This window comes from Micromys minutus, assembly GCF_963924665.1.
Source record: "Micromys minutus genome assembly, chromosome: 12".
Classification (NCBI taxonomy): Eukaryota; Metazoa; Chordata; class Mammalia; order Rodentia; family Muridae; genus Micromys; species Micromys minutus.
This window is the reverse complement of record NC_137981.1, coordinates 56,451,351-56,477,788: the sequence shown is the minus strand read 5'-3', so window position 1 is coordinate 56,477,788 and position 26,438 is coordinate 56,451,351. Positions and strand designations below refer to the sequence as shown.

Sequence of the window (26,438 nt, the reverse complement as noted above, 5' to 3'; positions counted from 1 at the left end):
CACTGGCAAAATGATGAGTTGAAAAGTCTGCCACAGTTTTAGGGGATGGATGAGTTGGCTAACTGGGTGACACGCAATCCTGAGGGCCTAAGTTCAGTTCCCCAGCACCATGTAATGAGGCAAAGCACAGCAGCACACACCTGCACTCTTAGCACTGGTGTGGCAAAGATGGGAGGATCCATGGGTGCTGAGGTTTGATCTGTTGCTCTGTGCTAAATTCTGCACCCAAATGTCTAGGCCTACAACTGAATTCTCATGTTTACTAGACCTTGTTTCTTAATTTAAAACTGCTGGTTAAAGAAAAAGGGTATAACCAATTACTGGAGGGATTAGAAGTAGGTGGGTTTTTTTAGTTACCTGGTTGATCAAGAGAGAAACGAGAGAACATAAGGAGAGAGGAGAAGGCACCTGTCTTACTTAGGGTTTTACTGCTGTGAGCAGACACCATGACCAAGGCAACTCTTACAAGGACAACATTTAATTGGGGCTGGCTTACAGGTTCAGAGGTTCAGTCCATTATCATCAAGGCAGGAGCATGGCAGCATCCAGGCAGACATGGTACAGGAGGAGCTGAGAGTTCTACATCTTCATCTGAAGGCTGCTAGCAGAATACTGGCTTCCAGGCAGCTAGGATGAGGGTATTAAAGCCCACACCTGCAGTGACATGCCTACTCCAACAAGGCCACACCTCCTAATTGTGCCAATCCCTGGGCTGCACATATACAAACCATAAGAGCACCACAATAGGAAATGTATTATGAGCACATGGCCAGGAGAAACAGCAAGTATTTGGGGAACACCACTGGGGAGGTAGAGAGGGCAGCAGTTAGAAAAGTAGATTCGGGTTGCCCTCAGAAATTGTCATCGCCAAATAAAAAATCATAGTCTGAGTCTCATATATTTGTAAGCTAGTTGTGTATAAGCTTAAATTGATCAACTACACCTGGGGCTAGGTAGGCAGATGGTATAGCCAAATGGGTAATCCAGGACCTGTGAGAAACTGCCTCCAAAAGTGAGGTGCAGAATGACTCAAGAATCACACAAGGTCAGACTCAGGCTCATATACACACACGCACACCCCGAGGTATCCTGTGCCCACAGATTCCTGTTAGTCTCAGAATGATGCTACTTAAGTCAGTTATGGTGACAATCTTTTCATCTCATGTCTCCTACACTTATTAGCTGGCATTTTACTTTTCTCCTCTGACTTACCTTTAATCACTAATTAATATACATACTCAGTCATCAGTATCTATAATACACAGTCTTAAATGGAAAAATGCTTGTTTGTAGCTAAGTAACATCTAAGAGTTACTTGCGTGTTCTTTAGCAAAATAGCAGTAATAACAACACACACACACAGCATGTGTTAGCAAATGTAAGAGTGTTCTTATTCACTACTGAAGAACAGCACAGAAGTCAGCACTGCTATTCCAACCATCTTAAATTTTTAAAAGTACATGGAGTAATGGCTCAGCGTTAACCAAGCACTGGCCGCTCTTCCAGATACCTGGGTTCAAGTCCCAGCACCCCCATGGCGGCTCATAACTGTACCTCAAGTCCCAGGGGCTCTCAGGCTCTCTCAGGACCCCTCGGAAACCGTATGCATATAGTACACAGACACACATGCAGGCAAAACAGCCGGAAGGAGGAGGAGAGTAATAAAAATACACAATTTCAACTGAAACAGAACCAAACGCCCTCACAAAATTTTCAGAGATGGTAAAATCAGATTCCACATGACAGCATTGGAATATATTCTAATTTTATTATTACTGTCAATAAATTTAACACCAGCATTTACGTAACAGTCCTCTGAGGCAGAGGGAGAATGTGACATAAAAATACTATGCAGCAAACAGTACCATACTCAAGAGGCTGTTTCTCAATGTCACATACCAAGTGACAAACCAATTCAAGGGGACTGGCTCCAGTTACATGACACAGATCAACTAATTACTAACTGAACATTATAGGCAGTAGTAAAATGTTGTGCAGACTCTCAAAAACTTAGAATTTCCCTAAGAGTATATTATCCGCACACATGTGCACAGAGACATACAATATAAAAACTGTTCTGTACAGCATTCTCAAGTTTCAGCAAAGCATACATTTCAAGCGCATTTGCCACACAGTGCAACTTTATTGTTTAAGACACAAATGATAGTGCACTTCCATCGAAAGAGCGACATTCAAATACAGGGTACAATCCTTATGCTCGGCTATTGAAGAAGTACACATTCTTTTTCTAAATAAAATTGTGCAAGTATACTTATTTTTCATGTAACCCTAGCAAATCTCTAAGGACCAAGCAACAGGTTCTAGGTGCACTTGTGGGAATATCTCACCTTCCCCAAGTCATGTGGTTTAAAAGTGGAGCCAATGTCTCAACACAAGAGGCGCAGGCAGTGCTGCACAATGCCACCTTAGTGCAAGTCACAGTCAACCCTTGTCTTGCAGGAGGCTAAAGAGAAAGGCTCTCAAAGCCAGCCCCAGGAGGACAAGGCAGTGCCTACAGGGAGCTTCCCGACTGCTCACTATGCGCACAATTTGCACTTCTGCAGGGAGGTTCATCCTAAGAGTCAGATGAGTCCAGAAATTACAACCTAGCCCTACAATCTCGGGTTCCCTCTGGGGTGGCTGAGCAAAGGAAACAGTTGCCGTGGGCAGTGGGTTATGGGACAGGTGAAAGCAGAGCCAAATTTATTAGAGATGTGAAAAATTACAGTAGAAAGGACCTTGTGCGCACTGTACTACCTGCCAATAACTACAAACGGAAAAAGCAGTCTCTTCACACTCTTTGTTGAGATGGCAGATGTTCCGGCTTTGGAGTGAGCGCTGTCTTCAGCCAACATTGCAAGGAAGCCATCTTGAGACACAGTGAGAACTGCGAGAATCTGTGCCAGATGTGCCCAATGGCATCATCTGTTGGTGAAGGTCAAAGCTTCCAGAATGAGGTCAGAGCGGGGACCAGAGTGTCCCCACCCTAATGCAGCTCTCACTCAGCTCCGATGACATCCCATAAGCCTGACAGTGACAATGGCTCCACCCCAATGCGGACCTTTCCTAGTGGCCAATCTAAGAATTGAGATGTGGACAAACGCTCTGCCCCAGTTTTCATACTAGGAGATTAAATTCTGGTCACATCTTTCCTGTGATACTGACTTCATTAACACAAACCAACTCCTGACCAAATCAAAGGGTAAAATCCCACTAACGCTCATTTTTCAAGACGCAACTATGTCAGGCCTCAAATTCCGAGAGTTTTAGACCCTGGATATAAAATTTTCAGATGACTGTCTGCTACCATCTTCCCATATTTGGCAAAAAGATTACACTAAGTTTTTGTCTTTTGACATTCTAATTTTTCCTTAAAATAAATGTGTTAAGACTACTGAATTTTATTATTTCTGTTTTTCTCTTCATTGCATACAATAAGACATTACTGTCACTGTAAAGTCTTGCCAACAAAGAAGTGTCAGGTTTCTGAGATGATCAGGTAACTCTGGTTTTCTGACTTCCAAACTTACCAATATAAACCCAGGCATCCTTGCACTGCTGATAAAAGACCTCTGAGTCTTTCCCAGAGTCTGTGGCCTACACTGTGAAACCCCTTAGATGTAAGCAGAGGAGACCAAGTTTCTTAACCCAAGGGGTCATGTGATTACGGACTCCTACAGAGAGTCACTTCCTCATGAGTTGTCCCTCCATCATCTTCGCCAGAGCTATGGCCACTTAAGCAACTCCGCATCATCCTGACCATCCTAAGTGTCTCTGTGGCACTTATTCACTGCATCCAAAGGAATGACAGCGTTACTCCATAAAACCCCAACTCAGTGCTGACACACCTGTCTCCAGTCGAGTTCTTGAGCTTAAGAAACTGTAGTGTTTGCTATAATAAATGACCCCTGGAGAGTGGGATGATACTAAGGTTTGCTTTTAAAGCTGATATTTAGATATCTCCATTTATAAATCAACACTAACTGCAAGCTAGTCAAAAATAGTGAAGACTGCTATTATCATGGGACCAAAAATAGCAAAGGTAATACAGGAGTTAGGACTCAGGACTGCACAGCGAATGTTCATCAAGAAGGCGGGCACAGTGTGGTGTAGTAGAGCACCCCCTGACCAAACATAATAAATTTCATATCTCTGTGCACAGAAGCCTTAAGGCTGGCCCACAGCAGTGGGAATCACTTTTTAAGAACCGCAAAGGAAAAGCGCCTCAAGATGGTTTTTCTTATGGATCAGCTGAGAACTCCTTCACACATGGCCGAGATAAAAATAGAAGAAAACCTGCAGGGCAGTGGGAGAGTGATAGACAGGGCTGGTGACTGAGCAGCCCCAAGAAATCCAGGCCATTTCTTCTTCAAACTAAAGATAAACAAACAATCCACATAAAACAGGCCTACAGAAAGGCAGCCTTTCATGTGATTCACGCCTCAATGAGCCAAAGAGTAGAGCTGAGCTTAGAGGTGGCAGTGGGTAAATCCAGGAGCAGAGCTGGGAATGCTGATTGTGCCTCTGCCAGGGTTAGAAGGAGAGAGAGAGAGGAGGTGGGGCAACTGGAGATAGAAAGCAGTGTCCCCTGCTGTGTTTCAGCAGGGCCACACCCACTCCAGTCTTAGCCTCGCTCTGTAGGTAGGCTAGCTAGGAATCCACTATATAGCTCAGGATGGCCTCAAACTTAAAATCTCCTGCCTCAGCCTTCCAAGTGCTGGGATTAGAGAGGTGCTGCCCCCAGCAGTTCTATTTTCACCTTGATACATAACTGGAAGAGGGGCCAGGGAATGACTATACACAGACGGAGTTGATACAGCTTTAACAATTACTCTGCAGTATTCTCTTCTAGAAATGACAGCATTTGCAATGGCAAGCAGTTGGCAACTCATGAGACAAACGGCTGGAAAGCACCAGTCCACAGGCGTGCGAAGACGCAGCACTCAGAGCTGACGGCAGCCACTGCACCCGCTCCTGACACAGCGAGGTCTCAAGCAGCTGTGTCACCTTCCTAACGTCCCACTCCAGTGCAGTCCTGTCTGCCTCACGCAGGACGGATTTACAAGTGGTTCACACTATGAAAGCCGAGCTGTGCACAAATCAGCTCTTAAAACATTTAAAATGAAATACGTCACATGGAAGGAAATATGAACCCGTGCAGTGAGGACTCAGACCTCTGGCTCACAGATGCTGTCCATGCTGAGTAGTACTAAAGTGAGTTCTACTCAAGCTATGTCTTCATTCACACCCACTGCTCAGAGCACATTTGGTGCGTATGGTCAGAAACCTGAAGAGCCAAAGCAATGGTAGCAGACGGCCACCAGTCAGGAGCTCCCTCTTGAGTTCTCTAGGGCACACACTTTCAGTGTCTACTTGCAAATTTACCTTTTCTTACCAAAGTTACTAGAGGACCACACCCATTGGCCTCATACAAAGATTTATCACAAATAACTATTCTGATTTTCCTTCTTGACAAAACAGGCTTTGTTAGTCCAAAACTGTTTTTAAAAAGAATGATCATTTTATACCTGAGGTGGAGGAGAGGGGCAGGAATGTTAAATTATTCTGGCTTCTCAACCATTTCCACTAAAAAACAAAAACAAAAACCCACCTCTATACTCAAATGCAAATAAACCTGGCCCATGTTTAGATGGATTCTTAACTAGTCTGGACACTGTTCAGAAAGTGGTGATGGAGAACAGCAAGGGCATACATAGGTGTCATACATTTAGTGAGGTGTCAACACCTTCTGCTCCCAAAGCCAAGTGCCTAACAGGCATATCTGTGTGTCAGAGACTTCCACCTCCAGTGCTGAGAAGGCTTAACATTACAGGGATCCAAAACTTACAGCCAAGTTCAAGGCTACTGTGTACATGAACTGAAGGGCAGAGAGGGAGAGACGGACTCAGGCCTACACAGTCCTCAGGACAGGTCAGGTGGGAGATCTCTCAAGGACTCTCTCGTAGCCCATCCTCTGTCTCCAATTCAGCCAACTGCCTTCTCAGGACATTGACCTTGGCTTGTAACTCCTTGTTATACTCAATGATGTTAACCATTTCCTCATATGCTTCATCCAGATACTTAGAGGATCTGCTCCAGCGCAGGAAGATCCCTGTAGAATCCAGGAATGAAAAGCAGAGGTAGGATGTTCAGAGAAGTACTCTGTCCCTGGAACTCACCAGTTTCCCACAACTCATATTATATTTGTTTACTAGATTTTTGTTTTGCAGCATTGGAGACTGAGCCCAGGACCTTACACATGACAGAAAAATGTTTTACTACAGAATGACGGCCCTTCCTGATTTTGAGGGACAGGTTTCACTAAATGGCCCAGGCCAGCCTGAAACTTGTGATCCTCCTGTCTCAGCATCTGAGCAGCTAGGATTCCAGGCATGCTCTGCCACACCTGGCTCACCCTGTGCTTCATGACACTCAAACTACACAGATTCTTTGATTACTGAAAGACTCCACACAGCAGCAAAGAAGTGCAGTTGTCATGGAGAGAGGTGCTCACAGGTTAGAGCCAGAAACGCTGCTGTCATGTGCTCCTGAAAATAAGCTGGTAACTGACAGTGCCATGAAGTTTCCACTTTCATAGCCTAAGTCACCCATGTTACAACTGCAGGTTCTATTTGGTCTGTGAGATTTCCTGCGTGAGTGAAACATTCTCACTGGAATAGTGATGTGATCAGAGGCACAGGCTGTTACTCTCACCATCCATACTCAGCTCCTCAGGGAGCTGCTCCTCTCTCAGACAATGGACTCAAGGGGTGCTTGTCATCTCAGGTGACTGGTTCCAGAGTCACTCCCAGGCATCACTTTCTTGGATGCTGAATCCTTTATACCAAATGACAGAGTGTTTGCTTCTACCCTACGGACACAAGCATCTCAGGATGTGTGTCCTGTTCAGTGTAGACACTGTAAACACTCATGGTACTGTGCTTCTTAGAGAATGTGAACAAGAAGCTAACCTGCCACAGGACAAACTTTTGAAAATTTCAATCCATGGCTGGTTCTGTCTGTGCGGGTGACCCTCACAGACATGGGGGTTGTGTGTGCACGTGAACTTCACAGACATGCAGCCCAATGCTTGGAGAAAGCTGGCTCACATTGTCTCTGTTCCACAACTGCACTGTCTGCTACTCTTCGGTTAATGCCTCCTATGACATAAGCACACAGCGGTTGGGTTTCCTCCACCACTTCATCTCTGAAGTCCCTTCTGACTGGCATTTGTCTCGAACAGCTGGCCTCTCGTGTCAGTGATTAAGTATGAAGTAGCTTTTAAGTAAACTACTTCAGACACTGAGGAAAATGTCACTACATTTTATTCAGATGATGTGTTTGTGTGTGTTTGTGTGTGTGTCAGAGAACAAGCTGCCAGAGCTAGTAGGTTCTCTACTTTCACCGCATTATTCCTGGGGACAAAACTCAGATTGTTACTGAGCTACTTCGTCAGTCCCAAAGTCTTTACAAAGGAAGCAAAGCAGCAATCTCTCATTCGGGAAATTACTTATTCTGTGACATGTAGTCATTTACAACAATCCAGAGAGTAAGCAGAGAGGTTCTGCCCCATCAAGGATTTAAATTACAGGGGCCTGCTCAGGAAACTAGACACTGATGGAGGTGTTTAGCTTCCCTGCACTCTAAGGAGGGAGGCCCCTAGCCTGAGGAGGAGGAGGATGCACTCAGCAGACATGCCAAGCGGAACAAAAGGCAGTCCACACAGAGAAAGCACCACGTGATGGGCAAATCACTTTTTACACATGAGCTATCCCAAGAGAACTACAAACTGGAAGTTGTCAAGAGACATGCATGGTAACCTAGGTGAACTTCCCAATCGACAGCCTTTCTGCACCTATGGTGCTTAGTGCAAACAGGCATGGACACATTACTAAGTTGCATGGAACATCTACTGAGCCAGTGGAATGAACACCTAATACACTTTAGTGACATCTGGTCTTTTTTAAAAAACAAAACAAAAGAAAAGCTTTGCTATTTGAGGAGATTAGCTTCATGGGAAAGATTGCACATGTAAGAACCTGCTTTGGAACACACTTAGAAATGCATTATGAATTGCTACTCCACATGAGCAGCAGTACCTGCGTGCCCACTGGGGTTTGGTGCTGACTTACAGATCCCACTAAAATGACTGTGACATCATTTAACTGTAATGATGCTGAAGACGTGAAAGAGATAGAAACCCTCCCTGAAGAACTTACCGCACTCATGTCCCAGCTATCTACCAGCTCCTATCAAAGGGGCCTGTTAACCAGAGCATGCTAGTCAGCTGCCATGCCCACAGAAAACACAGTAACACCCACACTCAGGTCTCTGGGCTACAGCTGGCCATCTTCAAATACCACCTACTGTGGCATGTGACCCCAGGACAGCTCAGGGCACAGCTTGGTGTATGTGAATCTCTGCACACAGTGGGGGAATTACCTTCCCACAGCTGGAGACTCTGTGGAGCTACAGAAGGCCAGATGACCAGGTTGTTGGCTTCAAAGAGTGGATTGGTGAATTTACTCAGCTCACTGGGCCGATTGACCCATGACCACAAAGACATTGTTTTCTGCTGTAGCTTCAACTTACACCTGCTCAAAAAAGAAAAGCACCATTAGAGTGGCTAACAAACACCTTAAGTACTCATCCTGACAGAGCTTGTACAACTCCTGGTGTGACATAAAATAAAACTCTTAACAGAGAAACAAATGCTTCAGAATAAAAACATCTGTCAGAAGAAACTGATGTGAAGCTCCTAAGCCTTCTGTAAGCAGCTATGACTGGACTATAAAGCAGAACTGTCACTCAGGGCCTAGGGACAGTTTAATGTCACTCAGGACCTGGGGACAATTCCCGGGTAAACTGTGATCCAGAAGACCTGTACTGGAGTTATAATTGTAAAGCTTCATTTCCCAAGTTTTACTTTTGAGTAGACATCTGTTATCACATGGACACGGCTGTCCTCAGAGGGCACTGTGAACTACCCAATGAGAGTGTTAGTACACAGTTGGGGTTCTCTGCAAGAGCGATAAGAACTCTTCACTGCTGAGCCACCTCCAGCCCGCAGGCCACACTTTTGATGGCTTATTGGTATGTCTGGATAACCTTAATTTCTCTGGGTCTTATTCTCCTAAGCTACAGAAGAAGATAGAGGGCATGTCTGATTATATCACAACTTATCTTCCAAATATATGAAATTGTGATCTTACACCAAGACACTAACATGAAAATGACTGCCTAATCTGTTCCAAGCTTTTAATCAGTGAATTAACTAATTTAATGCAGCACAAAGCTGAGGTTCTATCTCACCAAGCACATGCTTGGCTCATAAGGTGTCTGTACCTTACATAGTTTAACTTGTACTTAACTGTAGACTCCACCTTCTTCTTTTTAAGATTTAATTTTTCATTTCATATATCAGTACACTGTAGCTTTCTTCAGACACACCAGAAGAGGGCATCAGATCCCATTACAGATGGTTTTGAGCCACCATGTGGTTTCTGGGAACTGAACTTGGGACTTTAGAAGAGTAGTCAGTGCTCTTAACTTCGGAGCCATCTCTCCAGCCCAGAGTCTCCCTTTTTATAAATGGCCTTCACAAACACCCAAAGCTCAGTGTCTTTTGGGAGGTGACCTGGTGTGAGCTCACTCACCGTTCACTTTCATTGTTGCCCAGGAATGTTCCGAACTGTGAGGCGTAAGCATGCTCAAAGAGCATGATGAGGAAATGCTCATTGAACTCAAAGGAGCAAGGGAACTGCCGGAGGATCTGCCACACACAGTCCAGGAAGAGAAGAAACACGGGGGCCTCCCACTTCTGTTTGCTGCTGCAATAGGCTGACTGTGCACAGCGCTGTTGGAACGGGTGACCAGCCTAGTGGGAAAGACAGAAATGACCACATTATGGCACGCCCAGGAACACCAGTTCATACAATCACAGGAATACCATAAAGCTAAGGTAGTTCCTGCCTGGATGAGTTTTTGGGTTAAAACGACTAAGTTCTGCAACTAAGAAAAACGATGATTTCCAAACCCTTGCAAAGCTGTGCAGTGAGAAGATGAACATTGGGGCTGAAAATGTCCTTCAGACGCCAAATGCAGCTTATAATGAGGGACTTATAACCTCCTCAGGCGTGTGTCAACAGTCGTTACAGAGCATCACACTAACATTATAGGGCAATGGTGTGTCCGAGGGAGAAATACAACAGGATAAGAGTCTCCAATCAACTTCATGAGTGAAAGGAGGCTTTGTTGAGACACACCATGAACCATGAGCTTTAACCGGATCTTAGAGGAAGTGTAGGCTGGAGGGATGGACAAGAGGTAGACTGTGTGGAAGTCCAACGTCGTGGTCAGTCCCACCCTCCCTCCTGCTTGGCTGTCTGTATCAAGATTCAGTCATTCATGGAAAACCTTCTATGTTTAACATTATTTCCCACACTGGTAACAAACACAAGTTGAAGACCCCTTGTCTCATTGGGACCAGATGTACTCTGGGTTCCAGGGTTTTTCATAGTTTGAAAAATGTACGTGCAACGTGAGATATGTTGGGTATAGAACCTAAGCCTCCCAGCACACGCCTTATCCATCCAGCCTGAGGGTGGTTCTGTGTGTCATGCCACACACGTGTTCCCACTGCAGTAATCACAGGACGTCAGGAGTCAGCACTTTGGAGCATTTGGGATTTTCACAACAGGGATGCTCAGCCTGCACAAGCATGAGCCATGTAAACAAAGAGAATGCTGGGATGAGACTGTCACCCCATGGTGGATCACCTGCTTCTGTGCATAGAGGCCCAGTTCAGCAAACATGGGAGACTGAGAAACCGAAAGCTAATGATAAGTCTAAATTCTTATTTGGGTGAAGGTAGATTATCTGACTCACAGAAAACTAAGCACACAACTTAAAATTTTCAAATAATCAAAATTTCATGCATAATGATGTTAGCACCACAACGGAGACGTCAATCTCAGTGACAGCAGGCAGCCTCCCTCCCATTCCTTCACCTGCAGCCACTCTCTCTCGATCAGGGCTTCAAAGCCTCGGATGGTTCTGCTTCTCGGTTCCAGGATGATCTGGGCCAGAGATGTCACCTGTAGTGTAGAATCGGTTCCTTCTGTCCCATGGATCAACACTGACGCACCTTCCCTGAGAAGAAAACCCAGAGCACAGATGAGAAACTCCAGGACAATGACCATTTCATGAATAGAGTGCTTCGGTCTGACCAATGAACTGGACAGATGAGAAATTCTCTTGGGGAAAACACGAGACTACAGTGAATCCCAAATTTCATATAGCAAGAATCTTTTTCACCAACAAACTTCACAGTGCCCTTCAACTGACCTACTCCTTTACTAAGCCATAGTCAGTCCTTGTCACAGCAGGTACTTGCCTTCCCTGCTTTAGTGGCTGGGCAAACTCTGTTCCCATCAAACTTATAAGCAGGCATTAAATTACTTTTCCAACCCTGAACTCAGCCTTCATCAACTGAAGTAACCAAGAATCAAGTTCTAACCACACTGTGACACAGTGGAAAGCAAATCGAGTCATCCCCAAAGCCGGGGTGACACCAATGCCCACGTTACTGGGGGATGGGACCCCAGTATCCTAAAGAGACACCTAGATGGACCGCACCCTGCCTTCTTCCACCCTTTGTACTGAACCACAGTAAAGAAAGTTTTGGAAAAAGGACATTTCATGTTTAGGATCTACTACCAGTTATTTTCCCATGCACATGCATATCATACAGTAATAATGAAAGACAATTTCCTACTATTTTCACTTCTACTGTAAACATTAGCTGTGTTTTATGACATGCTTAGCACTGCTATTGTAATGGATATATAATAATCCATTAAGTGACTAAATTATAATCTACTTAGTCCTATACATTTTATGATACTATGGTTGATGTACTTGTCTGTGAAATTATATTGGAGCTCTTAACATGCAAATAACAGACTCCACCCATGGTAGGCTACGGTGGTTTGGATAGGAATGGCCCCTGTAGACTCAGGTATTTGAATGCTAGGTCACAGGGAGTGGCACTATTAGAAGGTGTGACTTGGTGGAGTAGCTACGCCCTTTTTGGAGAAGTGGGTCACTGGGAGTGGGCTTTGAAGTCTAAGAAGCTCAGGTTGGATAGTGTGTCTCAGTCTCTCCTTGTTGCCTGCGGAGCCAAGTGCAGAAATCTCAGCTTCTTCTGCACCATGGCTATCTGCATGCTGTTACGATTTCTGCTATGGCCATACTGGACTTAACCTCTGACTGTAGCCAGTCCCAGTTAAATGTTTGCCTTTATAAGAGCTGTAGTGGTCACGGTGTTTCTTTGCAGCAACAGAATACCCACTAAAACATAGGTGAGAATCCCCACTGTTAGAGAAAATCTAGTAATTATGCTAAAGAGTTTGAACAGACACTCTGTGGCTTTAATACATATTGAATGTATCTCTTAACTGCCAGTGCTGTTTATTCTGAGCTTAATTTAAGATTGATTTCTATATTTTGAGCACTTAGTTATAAAACCAATTTCTCATGGAGGTGTAAATCCCAATATATCTGAAAAGGGACACCTAACAGTAAAAAGCTGGTCCCATGGGGAATTGAAAGCGGCCATTCCTGGGCTTCTCCCCTCCTTGTGCTGTCAGTACTGCTGGAAAGACTGGCATGGAGGGACAGTCAGGCGAGGACGTGGCTCAGCAGGGAGTGGTCACCTAGCTCATAGGAGGCCCTGGGTTCTACCCTCAGTGCCCCCCAAAAGGTATGGTGGTGTACTCCTTCAGTTCCAAAGTGGAAGCAAAGAGGATCAGAAATTCAAGGTCATCCTCAGCTACAAAGCAAGTTCTGGGCTAGGCTGGATACATAAGACATGGGGGGAAAGTCTCTGTACTTGTTAGGAGTAATTTGGTAGACTTTGGCTAAAGGAAACAAAAATGTCTATGTCAGCAGTGTGTCCTCCTGAGCTGATGGCTTCTTGTTCTAGAACCTTGGTCTTTAATTGCCCATTTAACTGGCTAAATCCCAATCTGCCACCAAAACCAACAGCAGTAGCTGTGATCTCCACCCCCAGGCTTTCTGCCTGTTTACTAACTTTATCACAAGGACTTAAGCAGCCCACTCTAGTTTCTTTTTAGCCATGAAATAAAACAAAAAATATATTCCCCTAATTTAGAAGCAAAAAACAAGTTACCATTTCAAAATGCCATCAGGGAGGTGGTGACAACTTATGGCTTCAGTGGAAATCCCCTTCTTTAAAAAGCTCTGTTTCTGCAACAAGTTATACAATCCTCCTGCTTCTGCTCATTTTTCTGCCTCGAGTCTCTAGGGTTAGGAGCCTTGAAGGGAGTGAATACCGAGATTACTCAGCAAACTGCACAACCATCAGGACTTCCCAGCTGAGATGGAGTGCTTTAGGACAAGAAATCCAGCACAGGAGAGAGGACAGCGACATCGTGTGACAGTATTATTCCACTAATACTGTGAGGAAAACTCCCTTTCATTCTTATGATAAACTCATAAGTTAAGGATTTCACACAAAAAGTAGACCTGTGGTACTTAAAAGTTGTGTCACCAGAGGCATCTACATGGACATTAACCATATTCACTCAACAGACATGGCCTAGTCACTATCAGATCCACACATCGTCACCAGTAACTGTAAGCAGAGCCCACCACGAAGTATCTGATAAAGCCATCTGGACACTAAGGAGTGGGAACGAACTTGAATGTGCTCTATGCACACATGTCTGGTTAAGAACAATGTCTGGTCATCGCCAAGTCCCATCCAGGGAAGCCAAACACAGCTACCTGTCAATGCACTGGGCTGCCAGGCAGGCGGTGGTCAGAATCTCCTTAATGTGCGTCAGCCAGTTGGAGGCCTCCAACTTGCCGAGCCATCGGTCCATGTTGTGGGTTTGTTCATTGCATGCTTCCACGAGTTTGATCAGGCTCTCCTGAAGAACGTGGAATCTTTTAAAACAAGAAAGAGAAAGTTACAGGAAGAAAGACAGATGGGTAAAACAAGATGATAAAGACAGCAAATCCATCTCTGGTGCATTTAGCGGCAAAGCGATTCACAGCCTTACACTACCATGCAGCAAACTGATTAAGGACTGAATGACTTTCAGCACTACTTCAAAGATGCTTCAGTGTCTTGTGGCAAACTGTTCCCGCTGAATGAACAGAGGGGGCTGGTCCACACAGCTGGGTTACCTGGGAGGGCAGGGCCAGGGTCTTGCCCTGTGACCATCTGATCCCAAGACTTACACGTCTGAACCTGCTAAATGATCTATATTACATCTAGGTCTCAGCACAGACACCCATGACCAGAACAAATCCTATTCATTTTAGCTCCAAAATCCCCTCATCCCCACACACACCTGCTACCCCCTGAAGAACTGTAAATCCCTCCTTTAAGAAAAAGCAAGCAGAAAAAAAAAAAAAAAAAAAAGATATGGCTACAAGACTTCCCATCCCACAATCCACATTCAAAATCTACAGACGGTCAGTGTGGATGAGCTAACCTGCTGAATGCCAAATAAAGGTGCAGAACTGCCAAAAACAAAAACAAAACCAAAAACCAAAAACAAACCAAAACACCAGGAGAAGCAAGCAGGTGGAGGAAACACGAGGAGGAAAGAGGAGCCTGAACCTCTAAACCGTCTATGCAGGAAGATGTAATTGCATGTAGCAAGTCTGTTGTGCCAGTCTGGCAGCAGCTGACACACTGTAAGCTCTCAGGGCTGAATTTAAAGACTGCTATCTGTAAGGCTCATCTGTGTCGATTCAACTGGAGATTTTGCTTATCTTACACAACTCAATGTGTAAGGCTTGGGTGGAGCTCATTTGCTTAATATACCCAAGCCTTGTGTTCAGTTGCTACACACACACACACACACACACACACACACACACACACCAAAAAGTGAGCTGGTGCTAAAATTAAGAACACTTTAGCTAAATTAAATTTAAAAAGGAAGCAAATTCAAGTAATGTAGTGAGCGATGCAGGAGACAGCACAGAGTCGAGGGGTATGCAGGTGGCAGGGCCTTCATTTAGTCCAGGCTGGGCTGAGTCATGAAGGCAGGCAGATCTCTGTGAGTCGAGGCTAGTCTGGTCTACATAGTGAGTCCCAAGCCACCCAGGATTACACGGTGACATCCTTCTTCAAAAGGAAAAAAAATGAGAGAGAAAAGAATTGTGAACTTCTATGAGCAATTATGTACAACACACTGAATACCCTAAACAATGAGAAAATGGGGAAACAGAACTGCAGAGACCGAATCATGATTAACAACAACAAACTGAATCAGTAATGAAAAACGAGGATCTGCCATCAAAGAAAAGCAGTGGTCCTGGAGGCTTCACAGGTCACTGAACATGCAAAGAACTAAACGTCAGTCCTGCCCGTCTTCCAAAAGCCTGGAAAGAGTGCCATGAATTTACCTACTAGCCCAATTCTAATATCAAAGCCAGACAAGGACAAATACTAGAAGATCACCGGTCAACATCCACGGTGAATATGGATGTTAAAACCACCAAAACAGTACCCAACACAACTCAGCGGCACATTTAAAACAATATCACCCAGGACCACAACTTTCATTCACAAGGACACAACTCAAAATGCTAATACACGTGGCAATATACAGGACAGAAAACACAAGGATCTCAATAGGCACAAGGAAAAGCATTAGACAAAAGTCAGCATCCTTTCCTGATACTCAACTACTCACCTACAGGAAAATGCACTTGAACACAATAAAGCCACATGAGACAAACCTACAGTCAACATCACACTCCACAGAGTAGTCCACGGTGTCTTCTTGGAGATCAGTAACCACACAACAATGCCTGTTTTCATCATAGTACTAGCCAAAGCAACGGGCAACAGAAAGAAAGAAACTATATACATCAAAAGGGAGAAATGAAATTGTCTCTCTACAAACAAAGGTACTTATAAACAGAAAAATTCTAAAGACTCCAGCAAAAAAATTATTAGAAAAAAAGAATTTTAGATTACTTGCAAAACCAGCATATGTGAGTCAGGAAGTAGGTGTGTGTGAGAGGCGGCGGGGGGAATATGTAGAGGCATGTATCTACAAGTATATGGCTAGAGGCCAGAGGTTGATGCCAGGTGTCTGATTTTATTGTTCCCCACCATAGTTTTTGAGACACTAACCCAGGAGCTTGCTGACTCAGCTACACTAGCCAGCCAATGAGCTGTTTGGATCCTCCCGTTTCTAGCACCCCAGAACTGGTCTACAGGTACACAGCACCATATCCGGCCTTCTATGTGTGCAATGGAAAGTTGAGCTTAGGTCTTCATGCTGTAAGACCTTTAACAGACTGAGCTGACTCCCCAGTCCCGGTCAGGGATATTTCTACATCCTAGCAGTGAACCATGTAAGAATAAATAGGAAAATCTCACTTAGAAAACAACAAAAAGAAGAAAGTACTTGGGAGTGAATTACTCAAGACTAAAAGATCTGTACACTAAAAGCTGTAAAATGCTCAAGAAACTAATGTGGACACAAATCAATGGAAAGAGATCTCATGTTCACAGGATCAATGGGTAGAGTACTCTTCTACCAAATCAATCTCAGACTGTATTTAACCCTTTACAAAACTGTAATGGTAGTCTGCCAGAAAGAGAAGAAGAACAGTCCTAAAACTCGCCTGGGCCTGGACAGCACACTCCACCATGCCAAGAATGGAGGCCACCCAGTGCGCTCTCCCGGGAAAGGACCTATCAAGCCCACAACTACATCTACGGAGCTCTGGCTTTTGTCTCATGACTTTCCACAAGTCCCAGTACTGCCACAGCCATGAGAGACTGAATTAGGAACCTTCTTTTCTTTCTCTTCTGGCTTTAAAAACGTTTAGTTACTGATACTGGGCTTTCTGCTTTGTTCTTTTGGGATGCTGCAAGCCATGGACCTGAGAGGCTGGCTCTGCAGAGCAGTCACAGCAGTTACGGGAACTCTTGAAAACTGCTGACAGTTCTTGCCAAAGACTACCAGGTGAGATGATGGGTGTGTTGCTTTATCACTTCACAATCTACAGCTGAACCAAAATGGCACACCGTACACAACACTGTGAACTCCAGTTTGCAGAAAACAGCCACACCTACGTTAAAGCCACAGGACGGACTGATCTGAATGTTGTGATTGTGGAGTTGGAATGTTGCAGATTCACAGGCAAATTATGTTTGGTTATCTCTTGTCCTTTAGGAGCCATCCATCGGCCCATCTTGTGTTCAACGTAACCTTTCCACCACTGGTAAAACTTTGGAATCCATTCACCTGGTAAGCCACTAGCCCCAAAGCTAAGAATGCCGTCAGACAGCACTGAGGCCTACTAGCAGACGGTTCCCCCATTTGCTGTAACCCACCTACCCGATGTTCTCACCAATGTACCGGAAAAAACCTTACTTTATGTCTTTCACCCTATGACTATGAAAACTCCATGAAATCACTTCCACATTGGAACATTTCATTTGGAGGAACCCAAATCTGTGTTTCTGGGCCAGGGTCACTGTAACTGGCTCAAGAATAAACTCACTCTCACTCCCTATGAGGTGAGAGCTGTATGTATTGACACACATACATACTTTTGTCCACTAAACCTTAGTAAAGCAGATGGGGAAGAGAACCCCACAATAAGCTGTCCAGCCTATTGCAGACCCTCAATTATGTACAGTGGCTGTGATTTCTGAACAGCAGCAGGATCACCCTCTCCAGCTGGCTTCCGAGGAGTCCCCATCACCCTGACTCATTACCTCTCAATGGACTTGTGAATCCGCCTCCACTGGGGATAATGAGCCTCCTGTTCAAAGCCACCTCCTTTGGCTCTAGCCTGCTGGGCCACATTTAGGGATCTGGTGTCAATAAGGTAGCCACGCTTTCCTGCCCTGAGGGTGGCATTTATCAGCTTCTCATCTTCCTTGCACCTTCGCCCATTGGTGCCAGTCAGGGGCTGGCCACTGCGCATTATCACCTAGAAGCACACATGGTACCAGTTCAATAGCAGTTAGTTGAAGTTTCTGAGGAGGAGCTGGGTCAGGGTTCTCAAGGACAATCTGTGGCACTCTGTCAAGGAACACACAAAAAACTCCGCGTTCATTAACAACAGTTAACATTGTAAAAACAAAGATAAGCCATACACTTGAAAGCAGCTATGTTTCTGGATCTGGGAGGCTTCATCTGCATAACAAACCAACCACCTGACTACATATATATATATATATTCCTCTCTACGCCTCTCCAGATTGCTTTCTCTTTGATAATCCTACCTTCTGGTTCTTAGTCTATGCCCACAAGTAGACATGTATGTTCTTCCCCCTTTATGTAGATTGTCCTGAAGCTGTTTGTATTTTAATGTTAATTCCACTTCCCCAAGAAGGGCTGCCTAGTCACTCACTGCTCAAGAGGTGACTTCATCTGAACCTTCCCATTATAATTAGTAAAATAAAGGAAAGCCAGTGACTGGGCAGGGCGAGGAAGGTGAGAGGTCTGGGATGTCAGAGAGGAGAGTGGAGGTCATGGCAACATGGAGGTCCCCAAGGACCAGCTAGACCCAGGTGGGATTGATTGGTGTTAAAAGGCTATGAACAGTAAGGATTTTGTGGGTCTAATATCTCGTATAGAAGGGCAGTTTGTATCTTTGTCTACTTGATGCAATCTTGTTGTGTAGAGGGTTTGTGGATTGAGAGTTGAATATATAAATCTGAATGAAAAGCTGTAGAGTTGTATTTATGTGGGATTTTGGGGTAGAGAAACACCCGGGGACAGAGGCAGAGAACAGGTGGTAGAAAACCGCCAGGGAAGGGAGTTGTATGGACAAGTTGGGCCATGGTGGCAGCTCAGACCGGGCACCAGAGGTGCTCACGGCTCTGTATAAGGGTCTGGCCTGAGGAGTGAGACCTCAGGGCCGATAAAGAGATAAACCGTTTATCTTTTAATATTTACTGCAACACCTTTATATCTCTATCACTTTATCTGACAGAGTAACATAATCTTGAAGGAAAGAGCAAACTTCACCTCCATATACACAGGGTTGGCAGGCAAGAATTACTCATAAAAACACAAAATAAAAACTTTCACATGTGTCCTTGTGTGGGGAATCATCTTCAATGTTCTGAAGCAGCCTGTGCTGTCCTCTGCCGTCCTCTTCCTATTCTGAAACTACCTGTCCCTGAAGACCACCATGTATGTATTTTGAAAGGTTTGCTCTCTAAGCCTTTCTCAAGAAACCCATGCCTGTTAAACCGTCTCTTCCAGAGAATGGACTGGAGTGTCTCAGGCAAACCTTCATCACATGCCCTCACCGAGAGGAACTAGGGAAGCAGCTCAGCCCCACCTGCCGCCAGTTTGCACTTCAGTGTTTGGGAGGTAGAGGAAATGTTAGGAGGTGGGGCCTGGCTGGAGTAAACAGGTATCTGGGGACGTGTCTGAGGGCTAGCCCCGCCGCTGGCCCCTTCTTCCTGTCTCCCCACACTCCCACCACCATGGTGTTCTACCTCACTGCAAGCCCAGAGCAGTGAAGGCAGCAGGATGGGGACCAGAACATCAGATCTGTGAGCCAGTGTCCATCCTTCCTCCATTACCATGTTTCTCCACAGCAGCTGCCCAACAGCCTGTGACTACAAGAAAACCTTGTGGAATGCACCATTAGGCTTTGCCAATCTCTGATCTCTGTATGCCCTAAATCTAAAGCTGTGACATCTGAAACTCACACAAGCTTTCTTGCTTTGTTGCACCCACCCGCTGAGGTGCTCACCAGTGCAGCCGGTACATGCACTACCTGTGCCTTTCTTTTATTTGGGATTGCAGGAACTTATGCAACCTGTCACCCAGGGCAGACACTACTGTTTGGCTCAGAATAAACAGCAATTATTTTATATTGATGCCACCAGAGGACACAAAAGTACATTTAGTGTCAGTTGTTAAACACTGTAATAAAAACTGAGGAGCAACACCACTGCTGGCAGGGCGTGGCCTGCTGACAAAAGATTCTAACTCTGTTACACGGATCCTCTCTTTCATATTCCTGGGGGGGGGGGGGGGACAATGGAAGGGAGATGTAACCGTCTAATTTAATATGGGCTGCAGACTAAGAAAATATTTTACTGAAAAGCAAGAGAGGAGAAAGTACCAGACATGGTGATACATGCCTTAATCCCAGCACTAGAGAAGCAGAGGCAGGTGGATCTCGGATCTCTCTGAGTTTGAGGCCAGCCTGGTCTACAGAGAGCATTCCAGGCTTGTCAGGGATAAACAAAGAAACCCTGTCTCAAAAACTCAGGGGGAGGGGAGGGGAAAGAGAGAGCAGAAAGTAATTTGGAAAACTCATACAGGGCAAGCTCTAGACTGCTGCATCCCCTGTGAGGAACCTAGGAAGCCCTGAGCGAAGTTTCTTGTTGATGTGAGTAGGCCATGTGTCAAAGACAATGCTACAGACCTATGTGAAACAGACAGTCTCGCCCAAGGTCAGGCCCAAGGTCAGGTCAGAGAAATGGTACAACCTCCCTCTAAGTGTAAATGTTGACAGCATATGCAAAGCTAAAAAGTGCAAAGCCTGTTAGCTAGAGCCCCTCCCCGCCCTGTCCACATCAGCGGTGCTGAGGTTCCTGCTGTAGCACTGCTCCATCCTGTACGAACAGCCCACCCAACCCCACTTTCTACTGCAGCACGCACGTCTTCCTTCCCACTGCTCTGGAGGTAAACCCAGTCTTTCTCAAGCTGAGCAGTACTGAAGGGATTTGGTGCGTCCTCCTCAGGAAAGCATCCCACTCCCGGTGCCCAGCAGTTTACAGGAAGGATGCACAGTAGGAACAATCTGGCCAATGACTTCAGCAGAAACCACACAGAGAAGAGATCATTGGTAATCAGAGACCCTGCTCACCCCACCCACTCCTGCCAGCAGAGCCCCTCACACTCACCATGCCATTCTTCTTATGGTAATAGCTCAGGACTGGGAAGCGCCCCCCATGCCGGAAGGCTGCCACCTTCCGAAGTGCTTCATCATCGATGGACTTGGGCACAATGACAGTTGGTGGGTAGGAAGGACAGATGGAAAATTCCTTATTGACATAGCTCAGTCTCCATTCACTGGTCTGGAAAACACACAGCACTTCAAAGCTTAGCAACCATCTCAGTGGCATGAAGCATCTAAGATTTAAAGGCTTTGGAGATGATTTCCAGGGAAGCCATTAAGCAGGGAATTTGGACATCTATCCCACACTCAAGTCCTGTAGAGGAAAAATCTCCACTCTTCAGACCAGCTTCAGTCGCTCTGGAATGACTAGTGAGCTGGAGTTATCAGAGAAAGGAGCCTCAGTTGAGGAAGTGCCTCTATGAGATCCAGCTGTAAGGCATTTTCTCAACTAGTGATCAAGGGGGGGAGGGCCCAGCCCATTGTGGGTGGTGCCATCCCTGGGCTGGTAGACCTGGGTTCTATAAGAAAGCAGGCTGAACAAGCTAGGGGAAGCAAGCCAGTAAGTAACATCCCTCCATGGCCCCTGCATCAGCTCCTGCTTCCTGACCTGCTTGAGTTCCAGTCCTGATTTCCTTTGGTGATGAACAGCATGAGGAAGTGTAAGCTGAATAAACCCTTTCCTCCCCAATTTGCTTCTTGGTCATGATGTTTTGTGAGGAACAGAAACCCTAAGATACCCCCACTTTGTCCCATTCTATAAAAATAAATTCTTGCATTCTTCTATTCACTTAACAAACCCTTACCACTTGCTGGCCATGTGCCAGGGATACTGACTAGGAATAAGCATGGCCTGATGCTGACTCTGAGGCGTACACTCTCACTGCTTACTTCCTAGCCCAGGGGGAACAGTAAGCCCCGAGCACAGCCCCCAGACTGCTGCTTCCCCACACCTGAAGGATGCTGCTTATAAACTGCTCTTCCCACTTCTCAGCAGATTCAAACCCTGGCTCCCTTCTTATTTTAGACATATCCTCCAGAAGCCTATGGCTCACTCTCACCCGATGCTTTTCATAACATGCCGTTTGATTCCCGCCAACTTTTCATCTTTTATACAGATCTCTCAAACAAGCTCTAGGCTAAACTACATTTTCACCATATTCAATTATATTTACCATACAAGATCATAAAACTCCCTTCCTTCTTCCCCTCTGCCACCATGGGCATCTTCATTTTCAAATGCCATGGTTCCCTAATCTCTACTTCTTGATTTCTAAGTGACCATTATAATAGTAAGATAGAATAAAGAAGCCAAACAGCCAAGAAAAAGACCTGGTTCTTGCAGCTGGCCTAAGAGACCAGCCAGGCATTAACCCATGGCAGCACACATGCAAGGGGGTTCTCCAGTGCCATCTTAGGCACACTGTGGATTTAATACAGAAGAGTGGATCGAAATCTATTACACATTAAGTTGTCACTCAAGAGACACCTATTAATTATCAAACTCACAGTTTGCCAGGGCTGGCTTTAAGCAAAACAATGCTTTATTTTTATTCTTTAATAAAACAATATTTATAAATGTGATTTTTAAAAAATTTAAAAATACCTAGACTATGTTAACTTCTAGAAGGAAAAGCATTGCCCAGTGCAGCAGTTATGTTAACACAGAGACAAAATAACCAGCCCAGAACCAAAGAGACTGAACCCCAGCAGCCAATATACACTCTTAACTTTAGACATGAACAACCCAACCCCACCTCACTACTCTTCAAAGGGAAGGGAGAATTTCCACAAGCAAAATAAAGAGTCGTGCTAGTTCTTATCACCCAGTGTCAAACGCTGACTCACAGCGGAAGAGTAGAACTCGAACTCCTGCTCAGGAAGGAAGGAATGCCAGCCATCTTCAATCACTTCAAACATGGGTCGGTAGAAGAAAGGGTACATCAGGGTGACCGAGTCCAGAGTGGACAATGCCTAGAGGACAGAAAGCAAAAGATTCGATAAATCTAACAAAGTAATGGTCAGCACATAGTGACAATGGTGCTCTATTAATACTAGACAGGCCTTCAATGCCGTGTCTCTACACGCAGTTAGTCTGACTGCAGCATCCACACATCATCATCTAACAAGACACCTGACACACACACCTATACTCAACAAGTGGTGTCTGAATGAAACAAGCACCAAGACAGTCTGTGCCTAGTGAAATAATGCTTTCTGGTACAGTTTAACAAAGCTCAATAAAAAGAACCTCTGGTTACTGAAAACAAGTAGGTCTGGATTAGTTAATAAAGTCTCAGCTAAAAACACAGTAGTTAACTAAACATTGTAAACTATTCAACAGCTATGCCTGCTTGCCACCATAGAGAGGAATGCTTAACGCTGGCCAGCTGCCAAGTATCAGGAGCCTCAAGCTCCAGGTCCCAGCTACACGTGGTTGGATCATATAGCTTTCCCTAAGTCCTGTTCAATGTAAGAGACTCTTCAGGCTTATTAGGAGTCTCCGTGCAGATAAGGCATCTAATAGGCCAGGAACAGTACATGTACATAATAAACCTGAGCTCTTACAAGACACACACATGTGGAAGCTTCATCTACGCTCACTTCCTCCTTCCTAAAGGGATCTGCCAATTGCTGAGGCATCGCAGCATCTTCATCCTACACCCAACCAAAGCGAGCCCTAGGCATTCCTTTGTCCAAAGAGTGGAACATGATCTCAGGTTGCTTTCTCATTCACGTTGGGGAATACAGCCAAATCAAGATCATACTTCCAAGTGACAACTATGTATGACAGACTATCTTACATGCTCATTTCTTCAAGTAGAACTTGGCAAAAGTAGAAAGGTTTGTGTGTAAATTCCTCAACAACACATCACCTGATCCTCTACTTCTTGTTTAAAGTCAAACAAAATTCTAATTATAGATTTAAGGTTTTTCTCTCTCCTTTTAAGAGCTAAACCCACTTTTTTTTTAAAACATCAAGTCCAGTAAGTCAGTTACACAGAAAGGAAGTAAAATCGGCTTGACTCCATAATTACCTAGAAATTACTTTAAACAGAGTCAGTTGATATAATTGATATAATTTAGTGGCAGCAATTCAAAATAAGGCAATTTAAAAATTGGGGTGTATATCAAAATAGTTAGAAGAAGGAAACGGACCTTAAACTATCCGAGCAAAGTTTCTATGTGTGGCCAGAACCAATGTTTAAAGCTTTTACACCTGCATGAACAGGCACGCCTTAGGTGAACCGGTGAACACAGACACACACATGCAGATATGCTAAAGTCCCAGATGACAACTATTGGTGCTAAGCACTTGCTTTAGTCTATTCCACAACACTGTGAATACACTTCTGACACACAGCACAAAGGCAAGCTGAGAAATGGCTACGACAGTGAACTTTATGTGACGTGGCCATTTCTACAAAGTCTCAGAATAAAAGTGTTGCCACAGAAGGCCCTTCAATAGCATTTGCCAAGCATTATACTAAGCATTCTACATATACCCACGAATATAACCGTACAACACCCCTAAAGGCAGGTAGTGTTGCCCTCCTTTTATGAGACACTATAGGCTGTGAGAGGTGAGGTAGTTCATCCACGAGCCCCATGCTAACAGGACCTTATATTATAACAACCACAGTACTAAGAGCACTGCCCAGAGTTCAAGGGTTTTCTAAAGATTCACTACACTCAAGATCATACCCGCTCACTGTAACATGTCCACGATCTATCTACACTGTATTTGTTTTATTGGCTCAGAACTCCATGTGGGATGTTCTTTCAAGGAATCCACTAAAAAAGAAAAAACAGTTCAAAAACTGTTGTCATCACAGAAAGTATCAAGAGTTTCACAGTAAACATGATTCTTCTCATGTGTTTACAAAATCAGAATACTGCCATTTCCCTATCAGAACTTTGCCTGCAAAATACTTACCTCAATGGAACTGGCTATATTCAAACACTCCTCCATTCCAGGAATATCCAACTGAATTATTCGGAAATCTTTACATTTTATGATGATAGTACCTAGAGAGCCTACAAATCTGTAAGAAATTACAAATCATGAGATGGTAAGAAAGCCAGTGAGGACAGTAGGTGAGAACCAGAACACGGAGAGGCAGGATTCATCCTTTATCATGCAGGCATGAGAGACCAGCGAATACATTTATGCACTAAAGATAAACCAAAGAGTAGCAGCCTGCTGCTGGTATGGATGGAGGGATGACCTGCAACCTCTTCACCCAAACTGCTGGTAACACTATGACTTCAGATCGTCTGAAGGCATAATCTCTGTAATAATCTTAACATTCAAGATATGCAGCCGAGTAGTAGAAAGTACGTTGTTAGACTCACTTCATGATGAACTGTATAAGCAATTTGCCTTCTGCCTAGAGTACACAGGGTTCAAGGGATACTGACAAGACAGGGAAATTAAATGCAGATCAAAGTATATGTAACTGACTCTGGGACACTCTCTTGCATAGGTAAAGAGTACAGAACGGGAGGCTGGCACCTTAACGATATTAAAACTTTTAAGGGAGAGAATAAAATACGTCTGTTAAAATAATGGCAGTGCACTCAGTTAAGCACTATAGCCAGACATAGTGGCCCATACACACACTGTAATTCCAGCACTTACTTGGGAGGCTGAGGCTGGAGAGTAGGGAGTTCAAGGCTGGCCTAGACTGAAAAGGGGTGGGCATGCCTATTTAAAAACGGGGTAGGAGGGCGCTTTAAATTGTATTCAGTCACAACTTCATAAAGTCAGACTGACAACCAGTAATTCTTAAAATGGCAAGGAACATTTAAGAAATGTGATGAAAGAAACATTTTTTACAGAGAACACTGAAAGTACGACCACTGCGACTCTGAGACCATAGTCTGGAGATTCCAGGGAGCCAGTGCAGATGGCTTTCAGATCTAGGTCACAGAAGGCTCATTTGGCTGGCTGAATGAGGATGCCAAAAAGAAAAAAAAAAAAAACAAACCAAACAAACAAAACACCTGAAAGCGTCTGTTCTGTTCCAGGCTCCTCACGGACCTGGGTGTGGTGGGCGCTCACCGTTTGTCAATGGCGTCGATATTTGAATGGAGGAGCCAGAGCTCCTCCGTGTTGTCCTGCCGGGAAGACAGGATAAGGTGGTGGCCCGTCAGACACAGGGTCCCTTCCACAGCGGGGTAGAAAGGCCGATGCAGCACCACATTGTCCACCCTCGGGGTCTTAATCAGCTCCGCGAACTCCATGTTCCGCGCAGCCTAGGGGAGGGAGGTCTACTCCCGCAGGCGGTTAATCCGTAGATTTAGTCCCCCGGCTGGGCGGCCCCGCCCCTACTGGACGGATGCGTCAAGGCCTGCGGGGACCGACAGCCCAGGCCACTTCCCGGAGTCTCTTTAGCATCAGTGGCCAGGACTAGTCGCAGAGAAGGCTTCAAGCCACGCCCTGCACTTTCTGCAGCCACCGGCCTCTGACTGGCGGGCTGCGGAGGAGACCGACCCGG

General features: G+C 45.0%; 1 protein-coding gene across 1 annotated transcript; it reads right to left on the bottom strand.

The window, feature by feature from the left end:
- Positions 1–1,799: 1,799 nt before the first annotated feature.
- Positions 1,800–26,438, bottom strand: MTMR9 (myotubularin related protein 9). Its single transcript, XM_080926863.1, has 10 exons — positions 26,003–26,438; positions 24,875–24,983; positions 22,786–22,911; positions 20,945–21,118; positions 17,783–18,000; positions 13,810–13,971; positions 11,010–11,151; positions 9,657–9,877; positions 8,443–8,594; positions 1,800–6,112 (listed from the first exon to the last, which is right to left on the bottom strand). Exons 1-10 carry the CDS (start codon positions 26,182–26,184, stop codon positions 5,949–5,951), a joined length of 1,650 nt encoding a protein of 549 aa, XP_080782989.1. The 5' UTR covers positions 26,185–26,438; the 3' UTR covers positions 1,800–5,948.

Bases quoted from the DNA above. Each gene is read 5' to 3' on its own strand.
- MTMR9 (XM_080926863.1), bottom strand. From the start codon at position 26,184: ATGGAGTTCGCGGAGCTGATTAAGACCCCGAGGGTGGACAATGTGGTG. The intron at 21,119-22,785 runs GTGAGTCAGCGT...TGTGTTTTCCAG, and splicing joins TCGAGTTCTACTCTTCCGCT to ACCAGTGAATGGAGACTGAG. The intron at 13,972-17,782 runs GTAATGAGTCAG...TTGTTTTAAAAG, and splicing joins ATTCACAAGTCCATTGAGAG to ATTCCACGTTCTTCAGGAGA.